Source organism: Netta rufina (assembly GCF_964035555.1).
Source record: "Netta rufina genome assembly, chromosome: Z".
In the NCBI taxonomy this organism is placed as follows: Eukaryota; Metazoa; Chordata; class Aves; order Anseriformes; family Anatidae; genus Netta; species Netta rufina.
Window position 1 is genome coordinate 22,070,611 of NC_140126.1, and position 17,202 is coordinate 22,087,812.

Below are 17,202 nucleotides of genomic sequence, written 5' to 3' on the forward strand. Positions count from 1 at the left end.
AAAATAATTTTACCACTTAAAATGAGCAATAAAACAAGTTATACTCCATTTAGTGACTAGAATAAATTCTTGCTCAATAAAAGTTCTCAAAGCTTTCACATGTAAAAGACTCCGTCCTGCTAAAGGTGAGTAAGATTTTGAGCAGAGCTGGAATTGTTTCAATTTCCATAATGTATAAGCAATGTAATTAAATAAAGCATTACGTATATCCAAATGTTATTAGCCAGCACTATGAGCACAAAGGAGAATGCAGGAAGTTGGTATTCATCCCAAAACCCTTATATGGGAAGGCTGTAAACATGAGTAAAGGTTACATAAGAAAATAAAAGCAAAAGATGGCATAAAAAGGCAACTCAGGTTTAATAATGATTACTTAGCTCAGGTGGAAAATATTTCAGGAGTTAAATGGCAGAGCAGGTCTCATCGTCTACAGGCTGACCAGGGTAAAGAAAAGAGGGTAAAAATTGCAAAACAAAGACTCCTCTCTTTCTATTATATGCAAACAAACACATAAGCAAAATATCTAAATAAAATCAACCAGTATCAGGCAGTTGCATGACAGTGGATGTACACTGCAATTTAGGGTTAACATGAGAGAGAGCACATACAAAATACAACTGACGATTTATAGGAAAGGAATTCTTTTCAGTTTCGCAATCCTTATCTGGTGTCCAATTTCTACACACTAAATACAAAAACAGATACAATTTTTGTTCTGGAGCCAAGTCCTGCTTATGTTGAGCCTTGCCACTAGCTTGGAAGCCAGACCAGGACTCACACTAATTTTGTCTGCTGGAAGAAAGCCATTGTTTTCTGGCATTCAAGGAAAAAAATAACAGAGGAAGAGGAAGGGATCAACAAAAACAGCAAATGAAAATGGGGTAAAGGTTCCAGAGTGTGTGATGGGTGGGAATTGTCTGGAAAGAGCAGGCAGCTGGGGTGGGATGCCGTCACAGGAGCACAGGCTGCTTGTGCTGGGTAGGTAGGCAGGGACTGAGGCAGTACACACATGCCTTCAGAAAACCGTGTATGTGTGGCTTGCTTTCACCGCTACATTTGCTAAACCATGATCACTACTCTCTTCCCAACACCTGGCCTCTCCCCAAGAAGGGTACAGAGTTCAGCAATACAGAATTTTAGTCTTTGGATGAGACCTCTGAACGTTTAAGTAAAGAGCCTTCGGTTTTCCCAGAAAATACTGTTTTCCCCAGATACCTGTACATACATATTCCAGCAGAACCTCCTCTCCCACAATCAGGGTTGTGGTAAATTAAGAGTTAAATTGCTGCTGTAAAGCAATTTAATCTCAGTGTTGGGCAGAGGCTGAAACTGAGTCATGTGTGCATATTTGGATACGTCACACCCTCTTACTAGTAGACAAAGAACAAACTAGATCCGCACCATAAATCTCATGCCTACAGGATGCTTCTGGACAACAGATCAATTACTCTGTAGACCCTTACAGAAGGAAGAATATCCTATCAAAAACACATCTTGAGATGAACTAAAACAGTATTACTTTTTTTTTTTTTAATATATATTTATATATATCCGGATTTAGCATACTACGATGAAGATACTGGTTTTCACTGGACTTCTCTCTCTTACCTCAAGTCTTTTTACTACAGGTGAGTCCTCCTTTCTGCATGTACTCTGTTTTAATTGATATTTGCTTTTGAGGTTTTGGTGCTTTACTGGCTTAAATGGACTGTACACATCATGATATTATTACACTACAGAAAAGCTTACTTTAGACAGACTTTTACTATTTCCTTTCAGTGACACCTTGGATTACCTTTCGCTTTCCTCAGTCACTAATGAGGAATTATTTAAGCGATCTTTCTGCCCTTACTAAAAACACATCTTCTAATGTTTCTGTAGTGATACAATACTCAAACCTGTAGAGTCACGTTCTTTCTGTTTTAAAGTGTTCAACAAGATTACAGATTCAGACTATGTTATTAGAAGGAAAATCTCAGATAATTATTGACAAACATAACTTAAGGACATGATCAAGCCCATCTCTTTTCCTTACTAAAATTAGATCTGTTTTCAAACTAAGTTTTTGTTATTGCTTTTTTTTTTTTTTTTTGTTATGCAATAATATATACAAACATTTTAAAGAGCAACATTTTTTTTTTTCCCGGGAATAACCATCCAAAAAGTTACTGAAATGGATGCAGGCTACTGATTGTAATTTCAAAGTTTTCTACCATAAATCTACCAGTTACAAAAAATTAATCATGGTTAAAGCTGTTTTCCATGTTCTGTTCCAGTTTGGAATGGTAAAAGGTTTTCACAGGTTTTCATCCAAATTTCAGTTCACTTCTGAATTCCAGATTCAAGATGTGTGCCTGATGCTTTGTGTGAAGTTTTTTGGCATTAAGCACAACCAAGCAAGAAATTTTTTGAATGACAAAATTCATTAAGCTGCCACTTGTTCTGCAAAAGGTATTTTAAAAGTTACTTTGAGACCATGCGTTGAACACATTCATACTTCATCTATAAATGTTAATGTCTTTAAAATTCAGCCACTAAGCATCGGAAAGGTAACCAGCATCAGTGGCTTTACTCACATCTGTTATATTTACTGATGGAGACTATTCTTGCTGCATGAAAAATTTTACTCATACCAATAAGTTTGATCTAATATCAGCCCAAAGATTTACATTCAGTTTTCAGGAGTAACTGCATTTTTTTCATGTATAAGAAAAAGAATAGTCTGGTTTGCTTTAGTCAGAAGATGAAAAATACAAAATAGCAACTTAATTTGGTATATGAGATGATTTTTTCTCATAATTTGAAATTTTCAGCCCCTGTTAAGCAAGGCAGTTCTTTTTTCATTTTTGCAGTCATGCATTTCATCCACCAAGTGACAAGGGTAGCCTGCACTAAGACTTGATCAGCTTTTATCATAAATTACCAACATTGCTGCTACGTGACAAAAACCTTTACAGGTGACAAACATTGCACAAATGGGATGTTTTGCTAAAGACTGAAAACACCTAGTATTCAGAAAAGTCAATTTAACATTAAATTTACACTAAATTTTAAAGAACGGGGTTGAAATTACTAATAAAGCAAAGATTATTCTTAGGCACATTTGAGATGCTAACTTAAAGCAACAAAGAACCCTACCAAACTTTCTAAATGGAGATTGCTTTTCACAAGGAAAGGCTTGCCTTTCTCCTTACCTGAAAGTTGTATTCCTAATCCAGTAGTTTGCCTATTTTAACAATATTAACTTTAAGCTTTAGAATCTTCACTGAATGGCTCTGCAGTTAAAACCGTGTCTCTTATCAAGACTTTCCGTGGAATTTCAGCAAGAGACTACGATTACATCCCCCCGCATGCTATAGAAGGGGAAACAAAGACCATCCACATCAAAGAAAACAAAAGCTCTTCAAAAAAGTCCAATGACTCCACTTTAACAGAAGTAAACAACACAACGTTAGAGTACCTGACAAGTTCTCTGAGCACCAAGCTGATACCCACTGTCTACCTCAGTGCTGTTTTATTGGGTGTACCATCTAATGCCATCATTTTGTGGATGCTGATCTTCAGGATCCGGTCTGTGTGCACTGCCATCCTCTACACAAACTTGGCTATTTCAGATCTGCTCTTCTGCATCATGCTGCCATTCAAAATAGCATATCACATCAATGGGAACAACTGGATTTTTGGAGAAATGATGTGCCGAACCACAACTGTTGTGTTTTATGGCAACATGTACTGCTCTATTCTGCTGCTCACGTGCATCAGCGTCAGCCGCTATGTGGCCATTGTTCACCCTTTCACCTACAAAAGCCTGCCGAAACGTACTTATGCCACTATGGTCTGTGTTACTGTGTGGACCATCGTTTTCTTGTACATGCTCCCACTTTGCATAATGCAGCAGAGCTATTATGTGAAACAACTGGGAATTTACACCTGCCATGATGTGCACAATGCTTGTGAAACTGTATCTTCCTTCCAGTTTTACTACTATGTTTCTTTAGCTATCTTTGGATTTTTAATACCTCTTGCAATCATAATTTTCTGCTATGTCTCAATCATACGAACACTCAAAACACATGAATGGTTCTGGTATGTTAAAGTCAGTCTTTTGATCCTTACCATCTTCACTATTTGCTTTGTACCAAGCAATATTATTCTTATTATCCATCATATCAACTATTACTATTATAACACAGATGAGTTGTATTCTTTTTATCTAATTGCTTTATGTCTTAGCAGCTTAAACAGTTGTCTTGATCCTTTCCTTTATTTTCTGATGTCCAAAATCAGAAGCCAATCCAATATTTACCTAACAATGGTTAAAATATCCAGGGAAGCATAAACTTGTTTCTATATTGTTGGAATTATGATTTTGTATATTTACTAACCCAGGTAGCAATAAACCTCACATGCAACAATTAAACCTAAAAAAAAATCTAAGGATGTTAAACCATGATCTCAGTAAAATTTACATCTTTCCAAACACCACACAAAGAAGCATCTTCAGAAATACTCTTCTCCAACTCTAATTTTATCATGTGTGTTACAACGTTTGGTGTACCAAGATTCAGGGAAGTGGCTGAGCATCTCCATTTTCTTCTGGGAAGGTCACTTTTATGGCTGCTATAGAGAAGAAACTATAATAGCAGTCACCACAGCCTCTGAACAGAAGAGGAATCCATATCTGAATAGCACTTTTAGGTCCATTCATGACTTCCAAAGACTTCATACGATCTCTGTGCTCACATTCACTGCAGGAACAGTGAAGTGAACAGAAGGTTTTCGTCTGGTGGGAACATGGACAAGTAAAAGCACTTTCTAGGTGTTCAGGGGCTATAGAACTTTGCAGAAGCTCCCTGTCACACAACCAACAGCAAATCTGCACTGGATGTTAAAAATAAGGAGCTGGAATCCCATTCAGCTGGAAGAGCAATGAATCTACAGCTATAGACACGGAACCTGACACACTTCCAAGGAAGCATCTCCTCTGAGGCTGCTCAACCAGCTTTGCTCTGTAGACTTGTTCTTCCACTGCGTCAGCACCTGTACTCCTATAACCCTCAAGGACAGCTGGAAGCTAACCCTTATCAGTGTGAATCCAGGCAAGTTTTATTCTTGCTTGGTAAGCAAAACAGGGAAGCTACATTGTAGTATTCTGTATATTTTCACATCCTCACAGGAAATACTTCGTGTTACAAATACTTAAGGAAATTGTGATTAATTGTCCACATTCATAAAGCAAAGAATTAACTTGACATTTACAGAAACTCAATATCTACATATACTGAGTATAAGTTCCTACAAACTAGCTCAGTTGTTGGTGTACATGTTTGTAACTGAACCATGTAAGACAGTGATGAGAAAAAAAAAGTTTTACATCTGTCTGATAATAGTATTGTTAGAAACTTGACTCAAAAATAAAGCCATTTGCAGGGGAAAATAGAAATTGACTCCAAGAAATGTGCAGTCTGGTAAGGTTCTACCTCTTCAATTTCTCCTGGCTCCTAATTTACATTAGTTAAAATCATGCCCTTCCCTCAAAGTAACTCCAGGATAACTTTAAAATAATCCAGGTGTTACTCATTAATTGCAGACATCAAAATTGCTAACCTAACTGTAAAACCTGCATAGCTATCACTCAAAATAAAATAACAAAACTCAGGAAGCATGCAAAAGTATGGTACATCTGTTTAACATTCCACATAGAAGTAACACTTCCTAAACATAGGCTCTCTTTGCTGGGGCTTGAACACACTTTGCTTGAAGCAACTGTGAGAGCTGTTAGAAGCTATGGTACACAATACAAGTATTGTTACAGGAATAAAATTCCACATTTTCATTTTATTCTTCAAGCAAAGAACAAGTAGGTGTGATCTGTGATTAAGAGCCACAATGGGAACTGGGAGTTTTTGGTGCAGATTTTACTTATCCAAGGTCACCACAACTGGGGGGATGTGACAATGGGATGATTAGAATAAGCCAGAAGTTCAGACCCATATGTTTTCTGAGACACTTGGGAATATAGGAAGTTCACATGCAGATCTGATTGTTGTAAATCAAGTACTTCCTTATGCCACAGCTCACTCTTAAAACATCTTAAATACAATTAAAGACAGATCTGCTTTATAAATAGGACTCAGAAAAAGCAGGGGGTTGAAAAAGACTTATTGCACAAACTTTTTGACTTTTTGATTATTTTTTTTATAAGAGGAAGTTCAATACATGTATAAATCATATTTTTTCTTAAAGAAAGGTGATATCCATGTCATTAGTCAGTAGTTAGAATAGTAACTCAGGTTAATATATCCAAATGTTTCTCTTGGGAATTCGTACAGAGTGGTCCTGCTTTCTCCATAAACATAGAGATTGTTGGTTTTTTTTTTTAATCATGAGGTGGGAAAAAAAGAGAAGATGTTTTAAGTAGTTGTCAAAGTCTAAAAACACACAATAGGAACAGCATACAGCAAGGGGAAGGCTTTTCAGGATCCAGTGCTCAGTGAAACCAGAGCTTACATAGGAACCTAAGTAAAAAAAATCAGATGTACAGCACCAAGTTCAAAAGCTATGGCTTACAGAAATGCACAATTTCATAGCAGGTACCACAGGTGAGGTGACAAGATAGCTGGAGGGTATTTTTACAAGCCAAAGAGCAAGAAATTCCTCCAGCTGACATTAGGAACATATGTGAATTTTAGGCATCTTTTCAAACAGCAGGAAAAATGAAATGCTGTACCATGAGTTTTAGCTAATCTTGCATTCAGTCACATCCTGCAAGTTGTGAGGCTGATCTGTGTTTATGTTTCCCTGAGCTGTGATGTTAACCAGGGCACTGCTTTTGAGCAAGCAGATACCAGTATCCTGCTGAGATAGGTTGAAGCTGAAGTACATGATGGCCAGCATTTTGTTGCATGACAAGGGCAGAACAGAAATAAGCACAAGACTCCTCTATTGTAACCCCCCCCCAGATTTAAGCAACAAAGGCTCCTCAAAGTACTATTTAGAGGTTTGTTAAACAATGACTTCTTCAGCACGACTGAATACTTAGTAGCAAAAAAGACAATTCCTGCCTGCACAATAACTACCTGCCTGACAGTCTTGTAACTCAATCCTTGCAGAAAAACACAACAGATGCAGAATACATCTTAGTATTGACTGAAAATTAATCCCTTGCGTCAGTCAGAAAAAGTTGTATTCAAAAATTATTCAGTGACAGATTGTTGTCTCTGGCTTATTTACCACCCTGTTAGCACAACTAATCAAAACATTGGAGGAACAGGACATGAAGGAAAAAGAATCAACATTTCAGTTCTGACAGATGCAACAGTCCAAGCTCTAACCTTGCATTTCTGTGCTTTGGCGTGGTACAAAACATCTTGATAATGCTTTGCATTTTCTGGTCTCACATCTTGCAGCTTGGCTGTGGGCATAAGTAGGGTTTCTAGGGTTTTCTCAGGATCTCCTTGGTCAATTGCTTCATTAATGTGGCCAATTGCAATAATTCCTATGAAATAAAAAGGTTATTACAAATGCAGTTGTCAAAGAAAGATATATCTTGTCACATTTCACATACAAACGAAGCAGTAACACAAAGCAAAGAAAAATCAAGTAACAAGAAGCAGAGGCAGCAACAGCAAGTGATTTAAAATTATTATTTTTTGCTCAGATACTCAAATGAGGCTATTAAGTTGTACAGGTTTCCTTTCCGCCACACGTACTCATTTCTCTGAATCTACCTTTCCATTAAAGCCAAATCAATCCTTACCAAAAAAAAGGGAAAATTGACTTCCTTTACATGCAGGGAAGGAAGACCTACATGAAGCTTAAAGAAATGCTGGACACCACATCTATGTGTGCACCAAAATATTTGCTGACAATGCTGAAAGACACTCAAAAATCATGTGATTTTGGACCAGATTAGTTGGAACCCCTGTTTCAACAAATACATACATACTGATCTGCAAACTACAACAACAAATACATACATACTGATCTACAAACTACAACATTATGCTGGACCATACCCTAATTTCTTTAAATTTCACCTTAATTAGCCAAACAGATAACACTGATCTCAAGATATTTATTTTTTTTTCCCCCATAGACCTGTGGCACTCCAAACTTCAGCCACATTTAATAAAACCTGTGATTCATTTCCTTCAGTTGTCAAGACTGGTTTCAACATTTAACGTCACAGTTTATTCCTACTCCCAAACAGCCTGGAAATACACTGCTTGGGGGTGCTGTCTCCCTAAAGCCATTCTACTCCAGAAAGGCACTGGTTGAGGGCTCCCCATCACCTGTGAGATATGACATCTTCACTAGTGGCTGCCACCACATCTGCCACCACATCTCTCCCATGCCCTCCACAGCTGGTGGGTCATGGATCCATTCCATGGATCCATTCCACACCTAACATTTCCAGAACAGACAATTTTTCTGGGTGTCACCAAAGCAGGAACTGTCAGGCATGCAGATTTACTTACGGAAAGTGATGACAGCCTTCTTCCTACCCTCTCTGCCCCAGAAACCATTTCTAGGCAGAGACCAGTGTCACTGAAACCAAGTGCAGCTAAGCTATCTCACCAGTAAAGACTGACTGTTAATGCAGGACAACCTGCAACTGCTCACATCCCACCCTGCTGGGCCCATGCTACAAGAGTGCACACAATGCACTATGCAAGTGCACTTAACAGCCTCAATTTTTACTAGAAATATCATGCTTCTATATCCAGTGGAGAGTCTCAGTCCTTTAGCAGTTTTGAACACCAAATGACCAGGTACCACATTTAACATCACCCTTATAGGGCCATACAGTCACATTCAACTGAAAGAAATATTCCCCAAAACCATTTATATTTGAAAGAGCGAGCACAAGAAACCATTCTTTTAGATAAATCTAATTATTTGAATTGAGATCATGACAGATAGTTGCACTGCATAAATTCCTACCAATTCTCTGGTGAAAAACAAGGGCTTAGAGATCATTTAACTATAACAGTTCTACACAGGATGCTGCTTTCCTTTTCTGACCCTATTCTTCAATAACACAATAGTTTACAATTTCTGCAAAATCTTTTAAGTGCCAACATCCAGTGCAAATACTAAATTGCAAGTGTTCTGAACCACAGCATTTATAATGCTGCCAAAGGCAGGCATCCTAGGATGTCTTTCAGCCATCCATAGTATAACCAGAAATACTTCAAACAGATTTAAAGACCAACAGTCATTCAAAATTATATGTCTTCTCTCTTGATCAGAGTCTGTACAAGGCCATTCAGCACTGAATTTTTGTGTCCCAAGGAATAGACTACCATCTCTGCCAGTGATGTAGAGGAAGAATTACTTACTGTCATTTTCTTCTTGAATTTGTATATTAACCATGTCAATGCAGTTCTGGATATCATTCCAGCTTAAATAATCTTGGCCTTGAGATGAAGCCTCTGACTTAATAGACAATAGTGTATCAGCATAACTATAAGAAGATATAAAATACATAAGTGTATTTCATATACAAGGTAAATTTCCATTAAGAATTAGTCAGATGCATCATCCATCATTTAATGACTATATTTTTTTCCAATTAATGAATTTCAGACAAACTCATCTCTCACCAGAAATTATATAGACATGCAAGCCGCCTTTTTGTCCTACACATGCATTACAGGAGGTGAAATGCTGGCCCTATGTGCTAATCCAAAATATTTTTCTGGGCAGAGTGGAATGGTAATGATGATTTCAGGAAGCTGTTGTCTGTTTCACAAATACTACTTCAGGAGGGAGATGCCAGTAGTTTCAGACACTGCTGTAATGCACTAGTATTCTATGTCTTTATCAACAGTATTTGACTCCCTAACTCCTGGAAAATTTAAACTTTACCAGTAAACTCAGAAGGAAAAATATACCATGTAATCTGGTAGCCAAGGGAGGTTCTCCTACAAAGCAGAGCATTACAGCTCTTCAAATAGATATTTCATATTCTTCTGCTCACAGGTGATATCCCCAGGATTCTTGTTTTTTTTTTTTTTTTTTTTTTTTGGTTTGGTTTGTTCGTTTTTTTTTTTTTTGTTTGTTTGTTTGTTTTTCTTTTTCTTTTTCTTTTTTTTTCCCAACTCTTCACTGACAGAAAAGAGGAGAAAAACACTGCCTTGTTATTTTACTGTCTGTCCTGAACTAATTTATTTCCTGTCTGGTAGAAATCCACTAGGCTTCAGATGAAGTGTTCTTCATCCCGAATTTCGCTCCTAAGAAGTGTCAACAGCAGCTATACCACAGGCATTGCACATCCCCACTTCCCAACACAGTGCTGGGGAAAGTGGCAACAGAGCTGGGCATATTCTTTAGTACATGACACTGGAGATGAATTTGTAAGAAACTGTGATCTGCTTCTTGCTATAGTACATCAAAGATCAGAGAGTCAGTCCTAGCATCAGGTAGCAACCCCATTTGCTTAGAAGATAACCATGCATCCTGCACATAGAGGATGGTGGGCCATAGGAAGAGAAAGGACATGAGCCCCACACGTCATGGTCCTCCAAGCACAAGCTCTGTAGCCTGTGCCTGTTGTTTTTAGAACGATCACAGACCTAGTTGACCTGGAAACCTTCACAGTAGTGTAAACACCTATAGAAGAAAGTTAAGTATTTTGAAATTCTGGAATCAAATATTGAACTGGCCCAGTAAGTCAGACCAAATACCTGTCTTCTATTTCCAGCTGTGGCTTGAAATTAATTGCTGCCAAACCAGTACAGTAGAGAATTATTTCCTGTTCTGATTTGTCCTCTCTACATTTATCAGACTATATTATGGGCTTCCCCAAGCTGCAGGTTGCATATCAGTGGTTAATAGCTGCAAATGATTCTGTGATCCATTGATTTATCAGTTCATTTTCAAATCTTATGCACTATTTAGTAATGAGTCCCACTATTTAAATCTTTTATAAGATGGTAGTTCGTTGTGTAAATTTTAAACTTTATATTTCATAGTACCCAATCTTTTCTCACTCCAGTTTTCCTAAGGAGATAATTAAGTTATGAGAAGCTAGCAACTCATTAATAACATTCCACACAACACATACAATGTTGCAGAACTTTGTCGTATTTCCACTGAATTTCTGTCTTCTAGGAAAGGCATCCCTAACAAATACATGCCTTCTAGTACAAAGCCATTGAATACCATTTCCCTCACAGAACTTTCTCTATTTCTACTGTACCCCTTTGGGTATTGTGAAATTGAAGCTTCCTGCTACACTCAGCCTGGGGTTGGCAGCCCATATTTGCATATTAGCATAATAAAGTTTTATTTTATTCCCTACTCCAACTAATCCTTCCGTTTCATTTGTATTGGCTGGCAGTCCTATCAGGCCACAATGTCATCAGTCAAACACTGCATTTGGATACTTTGCGGTCATCTGTGTATTTTTATGGTTAACATTGCTTCTCATTCCCCCAAGCACCATGACATCAACAAGGCCAAGTGGCACACTGATTTTGTTCAACCCCACAGCACTCTGCCCCCCTTTCAGGTTGGAACAGATTCTTCCTGCCTCTTGACAGAGAGGAAGCTTCTCTCAACTCACACACAAGTTACTTTTTTTTTTTTTTTTTTTTTTCTCCCTGTCTCTCCTGTCTTGACTGCTTTCTCTCCAGCTTCAAGGAACCTAACCTAGTAAGGGCTCAGATTCATGTTGTCTCACAGCCTGGTGAAGACCTTCAGTGACCAGGTCACTGCTGTCCTTTCTGTCTAGTGATACCTTCCAGCAGCACTCAGATTTTCACTACCCATGACCAAGTGGTGAGAACCTGCCCTCTTCCCCACAGGCTGGGGCCTCTGGTCTCACACAAGTTGTATATTTGCCTTTTTTTTTTTTTTTTTTTTTTTTTTTTTTTAATTTTGCAGATAAGCTGAAGAGCACAGCAGCAGCTCATGGCTGTGACAAGTCAGACATGTGGCAGTGCAAGCAGCTAGCAGCTCAGTGAAGGCTATAACTTAACTTTGAACATGCACGCGTGCCACAGCATTGTACTCAGCTTTTTAGCAAGCAAGACTTCACTATATTTCAGGCCTTTGCAAATCTTGGGCTGAAAAAGGGGGTTAGGCAGTGTCTAAGGGGCCTACTTGACCTTAAGACACTCAACACATTATCTCATTCCAAAGATCCTCCGTCAGTATTGCGAAGAGGTTACTGATTGACAGTCTCCAACTACTATTGGCTTATGTTTTAGTGTCCTCAAAGTTTTTTTTGTCAGATCTTAACATCTGCTTTCTGACAATGTCTCCACTCCACCTTGCATATCCTTTTGCTCTCAAATATTTGAGGTTGTGAGACTGCTTATAGTTACAAATACACAATTATTTTGGTATTTATGTTTTCCCCTAGTAACATATAACAGTATTTTACAGCCCTTTCATCTTCATAACCACAGCACAGGAAAACCCACACTCCCCTTCCCCAGTGAAATGCCTACTTATCCTTCTGCAGAAGTTGCCAAGTCTCATCCAGACAACAAAAAATGAACTTTTACCGTTGCAAGTTTTCCTCTTCCAGATTATTGAAGCCAATGCATGGGTTTCTGAGGTGATTCTTTATCATTAGGATGTCCTTATTTTCCAAGGCTTGGTTTAGCAACACAACTGCTGACAACATTTCTACTGCAATAGACAGTTCATCATGTGCCAGATAATTCTGTAGGACAATAATGTACCTCAGTCAGGAAGCTAAATAAGCAGTGTAACGAATTTGAGTTACACAGTCCAGATGCCATCAATGAGATGGAATTGATTTAGAAAGACTGAAGTGCTAAGACAAATTTCCTGGTCACAGATATGTCGCATTAACACAGCGCTGGTAGTAGAGCTTACTCTGTTTGCTACAATTCCCTTTGGCCTTTTGCCCCAGTCCCATCTCTTTCTGATCACACCCTCATAGCAGGGAATTACTTTTCCTAAGCAATATATGAAGGGTTAGTCCTCAGTCAGAGCATGCAACAATTAAAAAAGTCAATCTGTTGCAACACAAGAGCTCAGCCAGAGCAAAGTGTATCAAGAAATGACTTCTGTAATTCAATATTGCCACTTTGATTGAAAACAATCATGCAATACATAACACCATGGTGAGAGAATTAAGTCCAATTTTACAAGACAACATGCTATGTTTGTGCTGTTTCATGGCACGGCTACATAACATCAGAGAGCAGGTTGTAAGCATTTCACTCTTACCACAGCGTTCTGTTGTTGGAGGTTGAACAGCTCAGTCTGATAGACAACAGCAGCAAATGAGTGAACAACAGGCAGCTGCGCCTCCGGTTTCATCAGTGCAACCAGTGTTTTACTAGGATCACAGTTACGAATTGCAGTATTGATATTGTCAACTGCTATAAGTTCTAGAGAACAGCAGGGAAAGAAAAGCCTATTAATTTTCACAAGCCATTTGTTTTCTGTGCCACGTAGATGACAGATTATCCAGAGAGTATTATTTGCTGTCATTGGAGGAAAAAGTCAGGTTTTATAAGACAAACTGCTGAATGTTGCAAAACATGTATGTTCAAAAAATTGCAGCAAATAATTGACCAGAGGACTATAAATAGTTTCTGGACTTGCAGATATTAGGGACAAACTATTATAACTGGATTCCAAAGCAAGGATGTGACTCATTCTAGCACATGGAGAGGGACCTAATATCTCTCCTCTTGTGTTTGCTTGCAGCATGTTCCTCTCAGTATGTCAGCTCAAGCACTCCAGTCCCACCTCAACACAAATGCTCATTTTCTTCTGTTGTATTTCTTCCCTCACCTCCTCCTTTCAGCAAGACCTAACTCAGCCAGCTAAAGCAAACCTGTCCTGCCAACCAATGACATTTTTTTATCATCTCTTTTAGGATGCCTGGTAGAAATTGATGAGTAAGTTCAGAAGTGGAATTTTCAGTGGATAACGTGAGTGGGAGGGTAGGAGAGGTGGAACGTAGGGTACAGCTTCTAAAAGTTTGTGTGCTATCAGTTGTCCATTTAAGTCTGGAAGATCAGTTCTCATAAGTACTGCTGTCTGTCAAACAGACCACCATAGAGTAGTACTAATGCAACCCTTCTCAGTACCAGATTTCTGTTTTGCTGAACACACTTCAGAGATTTGAAGGCCAGCAGAAAAACACTGAAAAACACTCCTACCTGAGCCACAGCAACCTTGGCAACACTTCCTCTCTTAGTCAGTGACCGTAATTGCACTCCCGGAGGAGCCAATTCTCAAGAAACCCAGGCTGGGACGCACCCAGGAATATGTTGCACAAGGTACAGCCTCAGTCTTGCATAAACAGGAAACAACCTTAAAGGTTAGCGTGTGTATGGCAGAGTAAGGAATCACAATTATGTAAATGTCGTTTCCATCAGCAAAATAACCCCCTTTCTTCCAGCTTATCTTATGACTTTCCTCTTTTCCAGTGAATGCTTCTAGTCACCATTGACTGCTCAAGTCTGTACAGGACTGCTTGTACAGCTGACACCATTCTCATTTCATGTATGCAACACCACTTGGGTCTTATTATAAAAGATTAAGACTTCAAAAACCTTTTAAAGTAATCAGGCCCACCTAAACAAGCTCTTTGCTTCTCATTTCAATTGCTCTGAAGCATGGTCACATGGGGCCATGTAGTTCTTGAAGGCTCCCTTTTGGCTACTCCTGTGGTTAGAAACAGCAAAGGCTCTCAAAGCTACTGCATGCATGCTTTTCAGAGAAAAGAGCAAAGGAAAGACTGAGTCCACAAATAAACTAAACTAGCTCTGTAGTCAGCAGCTAAACAATTGATTCCTAATTTAGGAACCAAGCATGCAACTTACAAAAGACACACTAACAAGTTCACATTCCAATAACAAATGCTATTTTTCCTTTTTAAACCAGACATAAGAAATAAATTGCTCTCCAAAGTACCATTACTGCTTTTCATAGATCACAATTTTCATTATTTTGTTTACCAAGGAGCACCTCTTTTAGATGAACTTACTGCTCACCATGCCTAACCAATCTAAAATAGGATAACATTTGAGCTAGTAACTTTGCTTCTGGCTTAGGTTGACCTCACGGTACCAACTTTAAGTCACATTACAAAAGCAGTCAGCCTGGATTCAAAGCATTGGAAATAGAGAAAACAGCCACTAAGCCATGCTCAGATATAGCATGAAATGACAGCAGCTTAACATAGCTGAACTTCTTAACAGAGAAGTTTCCAGTCAAAAGAAGCAATGCATGCGCTGCAAATTTAGATCCCCTTTAACTATATTTTTTGAAACTACAAATTAAATTTAGATATATGCATCTAAAAATAAGAATAATTTTCCTCTGGAATGTGACTGCAAGATGTTATTCCTTTTGCTTGTTCTAATTTAATGCTACAATGATGTTCATCTCTCCTACTGTGCAAGTCATGAAGCTATGCAGTCTGTTCAGTTTGTGACAATGCATTTATCAGTAGCTTAAGTCATTCATAGGTGTTAGCTGCCTCGGGTAAAAAGAATACATCCACTGTAACACAGATCAGTGACTTGGCAATTGTGACACTGAGATGGACAGTTACAAAATAAAATGCAATGCACATGGCTTCAGTGTGAGAAACCTAGTCTGTATGCAAGGAATTGGGGATTCGATTAACCATCTTAACATAATTAAACAGTGATGCTAAAAAAATTAGTATTAAAACAATTACTCACTAAGCTTGTGAGCCTCAGCTTCCGCATTGGCAACACTAACTTCTTTCTGTATTTCACTTTTGTCGAGCATAATTGGACCCCCTGCTATCTATCATCAGAAAAAAAAAGATTTGATTATGCTTGCAAGTTTGATGCGACATAAGGGATAAAAACCCTTGATGGGACACTAGAATTTGATTGCAGTCTTGCCTGGGCATCAAATACAATGTCACAGTAAACAAAGCATTAATCTTTCCCTGTGATTTTTATCTTACTCAGAATGTGGGATTTTCTCCCTGAAACTCAACACCACTGAAGTTCTTTCATAGCCATTAATGGTTCAATATTATCTTTTGTTGTACTCAAGTTACAAATGAGTTTTACTCATTTTCAAAACAAGCATTACTATGGGTTGAATGACATATCTCGAATTTTATTCTGATATCTTAGTAATTACTTAAAAGTGAGTCATGCTCTTCAGAGCAAATGCAACTACTTTGGTATTGATTAGTACATTAGTTATTCTAAAATCTTGATAGAGTTATTTCTTAAGTGATACTGAAGTTAGAGTAGGGTAATTTCTCTCTGGATTAAGTCAGCTAGAAAAAAAAAGAAATCAAACTGATGCATAGTACCCATTCCATTCAATTACCTGCATTTTCTGTGCTTTAGAATCACACAATTGCAATAGGTACCATGAGGAATTTTGTGGCAGAACTTCAAGTAGGCTCAGAGCAGGACGGTTCAAACCTGCCGTCAGTGCCACTTCATCTTGCCAGTCAATAGCCTCATTCACTTGGACTAAAGCTATGTGAACTGAAATGAAAACAATGCTTATAAACAGCACATATGTTTTTGAAAAAAAAAAAAAAATAAAAATCAAGTCTGTCAGCATCTCACTTTTTGTGAAAGCCAAATAGAGTGTCAGTCATTATCCAAGAGAAGATTATTTCAAGATCCTGTAAGCAGTTTGATTCTATATGAGCCCATGTGGGAGCAGTTTATCTAAAGCTAACTAATGGGTGGAAGCTTATGAACAAATTTCAGGTGTATATAGAATAGGGGGTCAAAATTTACAGTATGCTGCAAACAGAAGGAACTCAAACATGAGGAAAAAAAGCAGACAAAAAAGATTGGATTCTGAACTGCAGAATCTTTACAGCAAAACCCACAAACAAACAGACATTAGCCCCCAGAAGATTAGTAGGGTAGGAAAAGCAAGAAAAACCTGTTGTAGACAGACATTAGCTATTTCTGTATGTTTTATGAGTATCCACAGAAATATTTTGTTTGTTCCTGTGGATTTAAGCCATGTTCAGCTGCAATCTGAAAGACCACGTGTTACATGCACACTTCTGTAAGGATCCTGAATGGCTTACTGTTGATCTTATTGATATTGCCTTGAATCTCAGCTTGTGTCAGCAGTTCTTCATAGACATCTCTCTCCTCTTCAGAGACTGTGCCATTCTAAAAACAAAATGCTGTTAGTCAAAAAAATTTTGCAGGGAGAAAAGCTATTAGTGGGAGTCATTAA

The 17,202-nt window shown here is 38.2% G+C and overlaps 2 protein-coding genes across 2 annotated transcripts in view; one reads left to right on the forward strand and one right to left on the reverse strand.

Annotated features, from left to right (window-relative positions):
- The window catches only part of IQGAP2 (IQ motif containing GTPase activating protein 2), a gene marked incomplete at its 5' end in the record, with an annotated part of 125,975 nt that overhangs the window by 30,847 nt on the left and 77,926 nt on the right, over positions 1-17,202 (reverse strand). Inside the window, 5 exons of the mRNA XM_084304577.1 lie at positions 7,335-7,498; positions 9,345-9,469; positions 12,519-12,679; positions 13,213-13,376; positions 17,048-17,135. Coding sequence (XP_084160703.1) covers positions 7,335-7,498; positions 9,345-9,469; positions 12,519-12,679; positions 13,213-13,376; positions 17,048-17,135 — 702 coding nt within the window. The remainder of the gene's footprint in view (positions 1-7,334; positions 7,499-9,344; positions 9,470-12,518; positions 12,680-13,212; positions 13,377-17,047; positions 17,136-17,202) is intronic.
- On the forward strand, positions 1,459-5,424 carry F2RL2 (coagulation factor II thrombin receptor like 2). The gene is made up of 2 exons (XM_084304578.1): positions 1,459-1,628; positions 3,258-5,424. The coding sequence occupies exons 1-2, from the start codon at positions 1,571-1,573 to the stop codon at positions 4,337-4,339; spliced, it is 1,140 nt and encodes a 379-aa protein (XP_084160704.1). The 5' UTR covers positions 1,459-1,570; the 3' UTR covers positions 4,340-5,424.

Coding starts and splice junctions, on each gene's coding strand:
- F2RL2 (XM_084304578.1), top strand. CDS start 1,571: ATGAAGATACTGGTTTTCACTGGACTTCTCTCTCTTACCTCAAGTCTT. Junction 1,629..3,257: donor CTCAAGTCTTTTTACTACAG/GTGAGTCCTCCT, acceptor TTTAAGCTTTAG/AATCTTCACTGAATGGCTCT.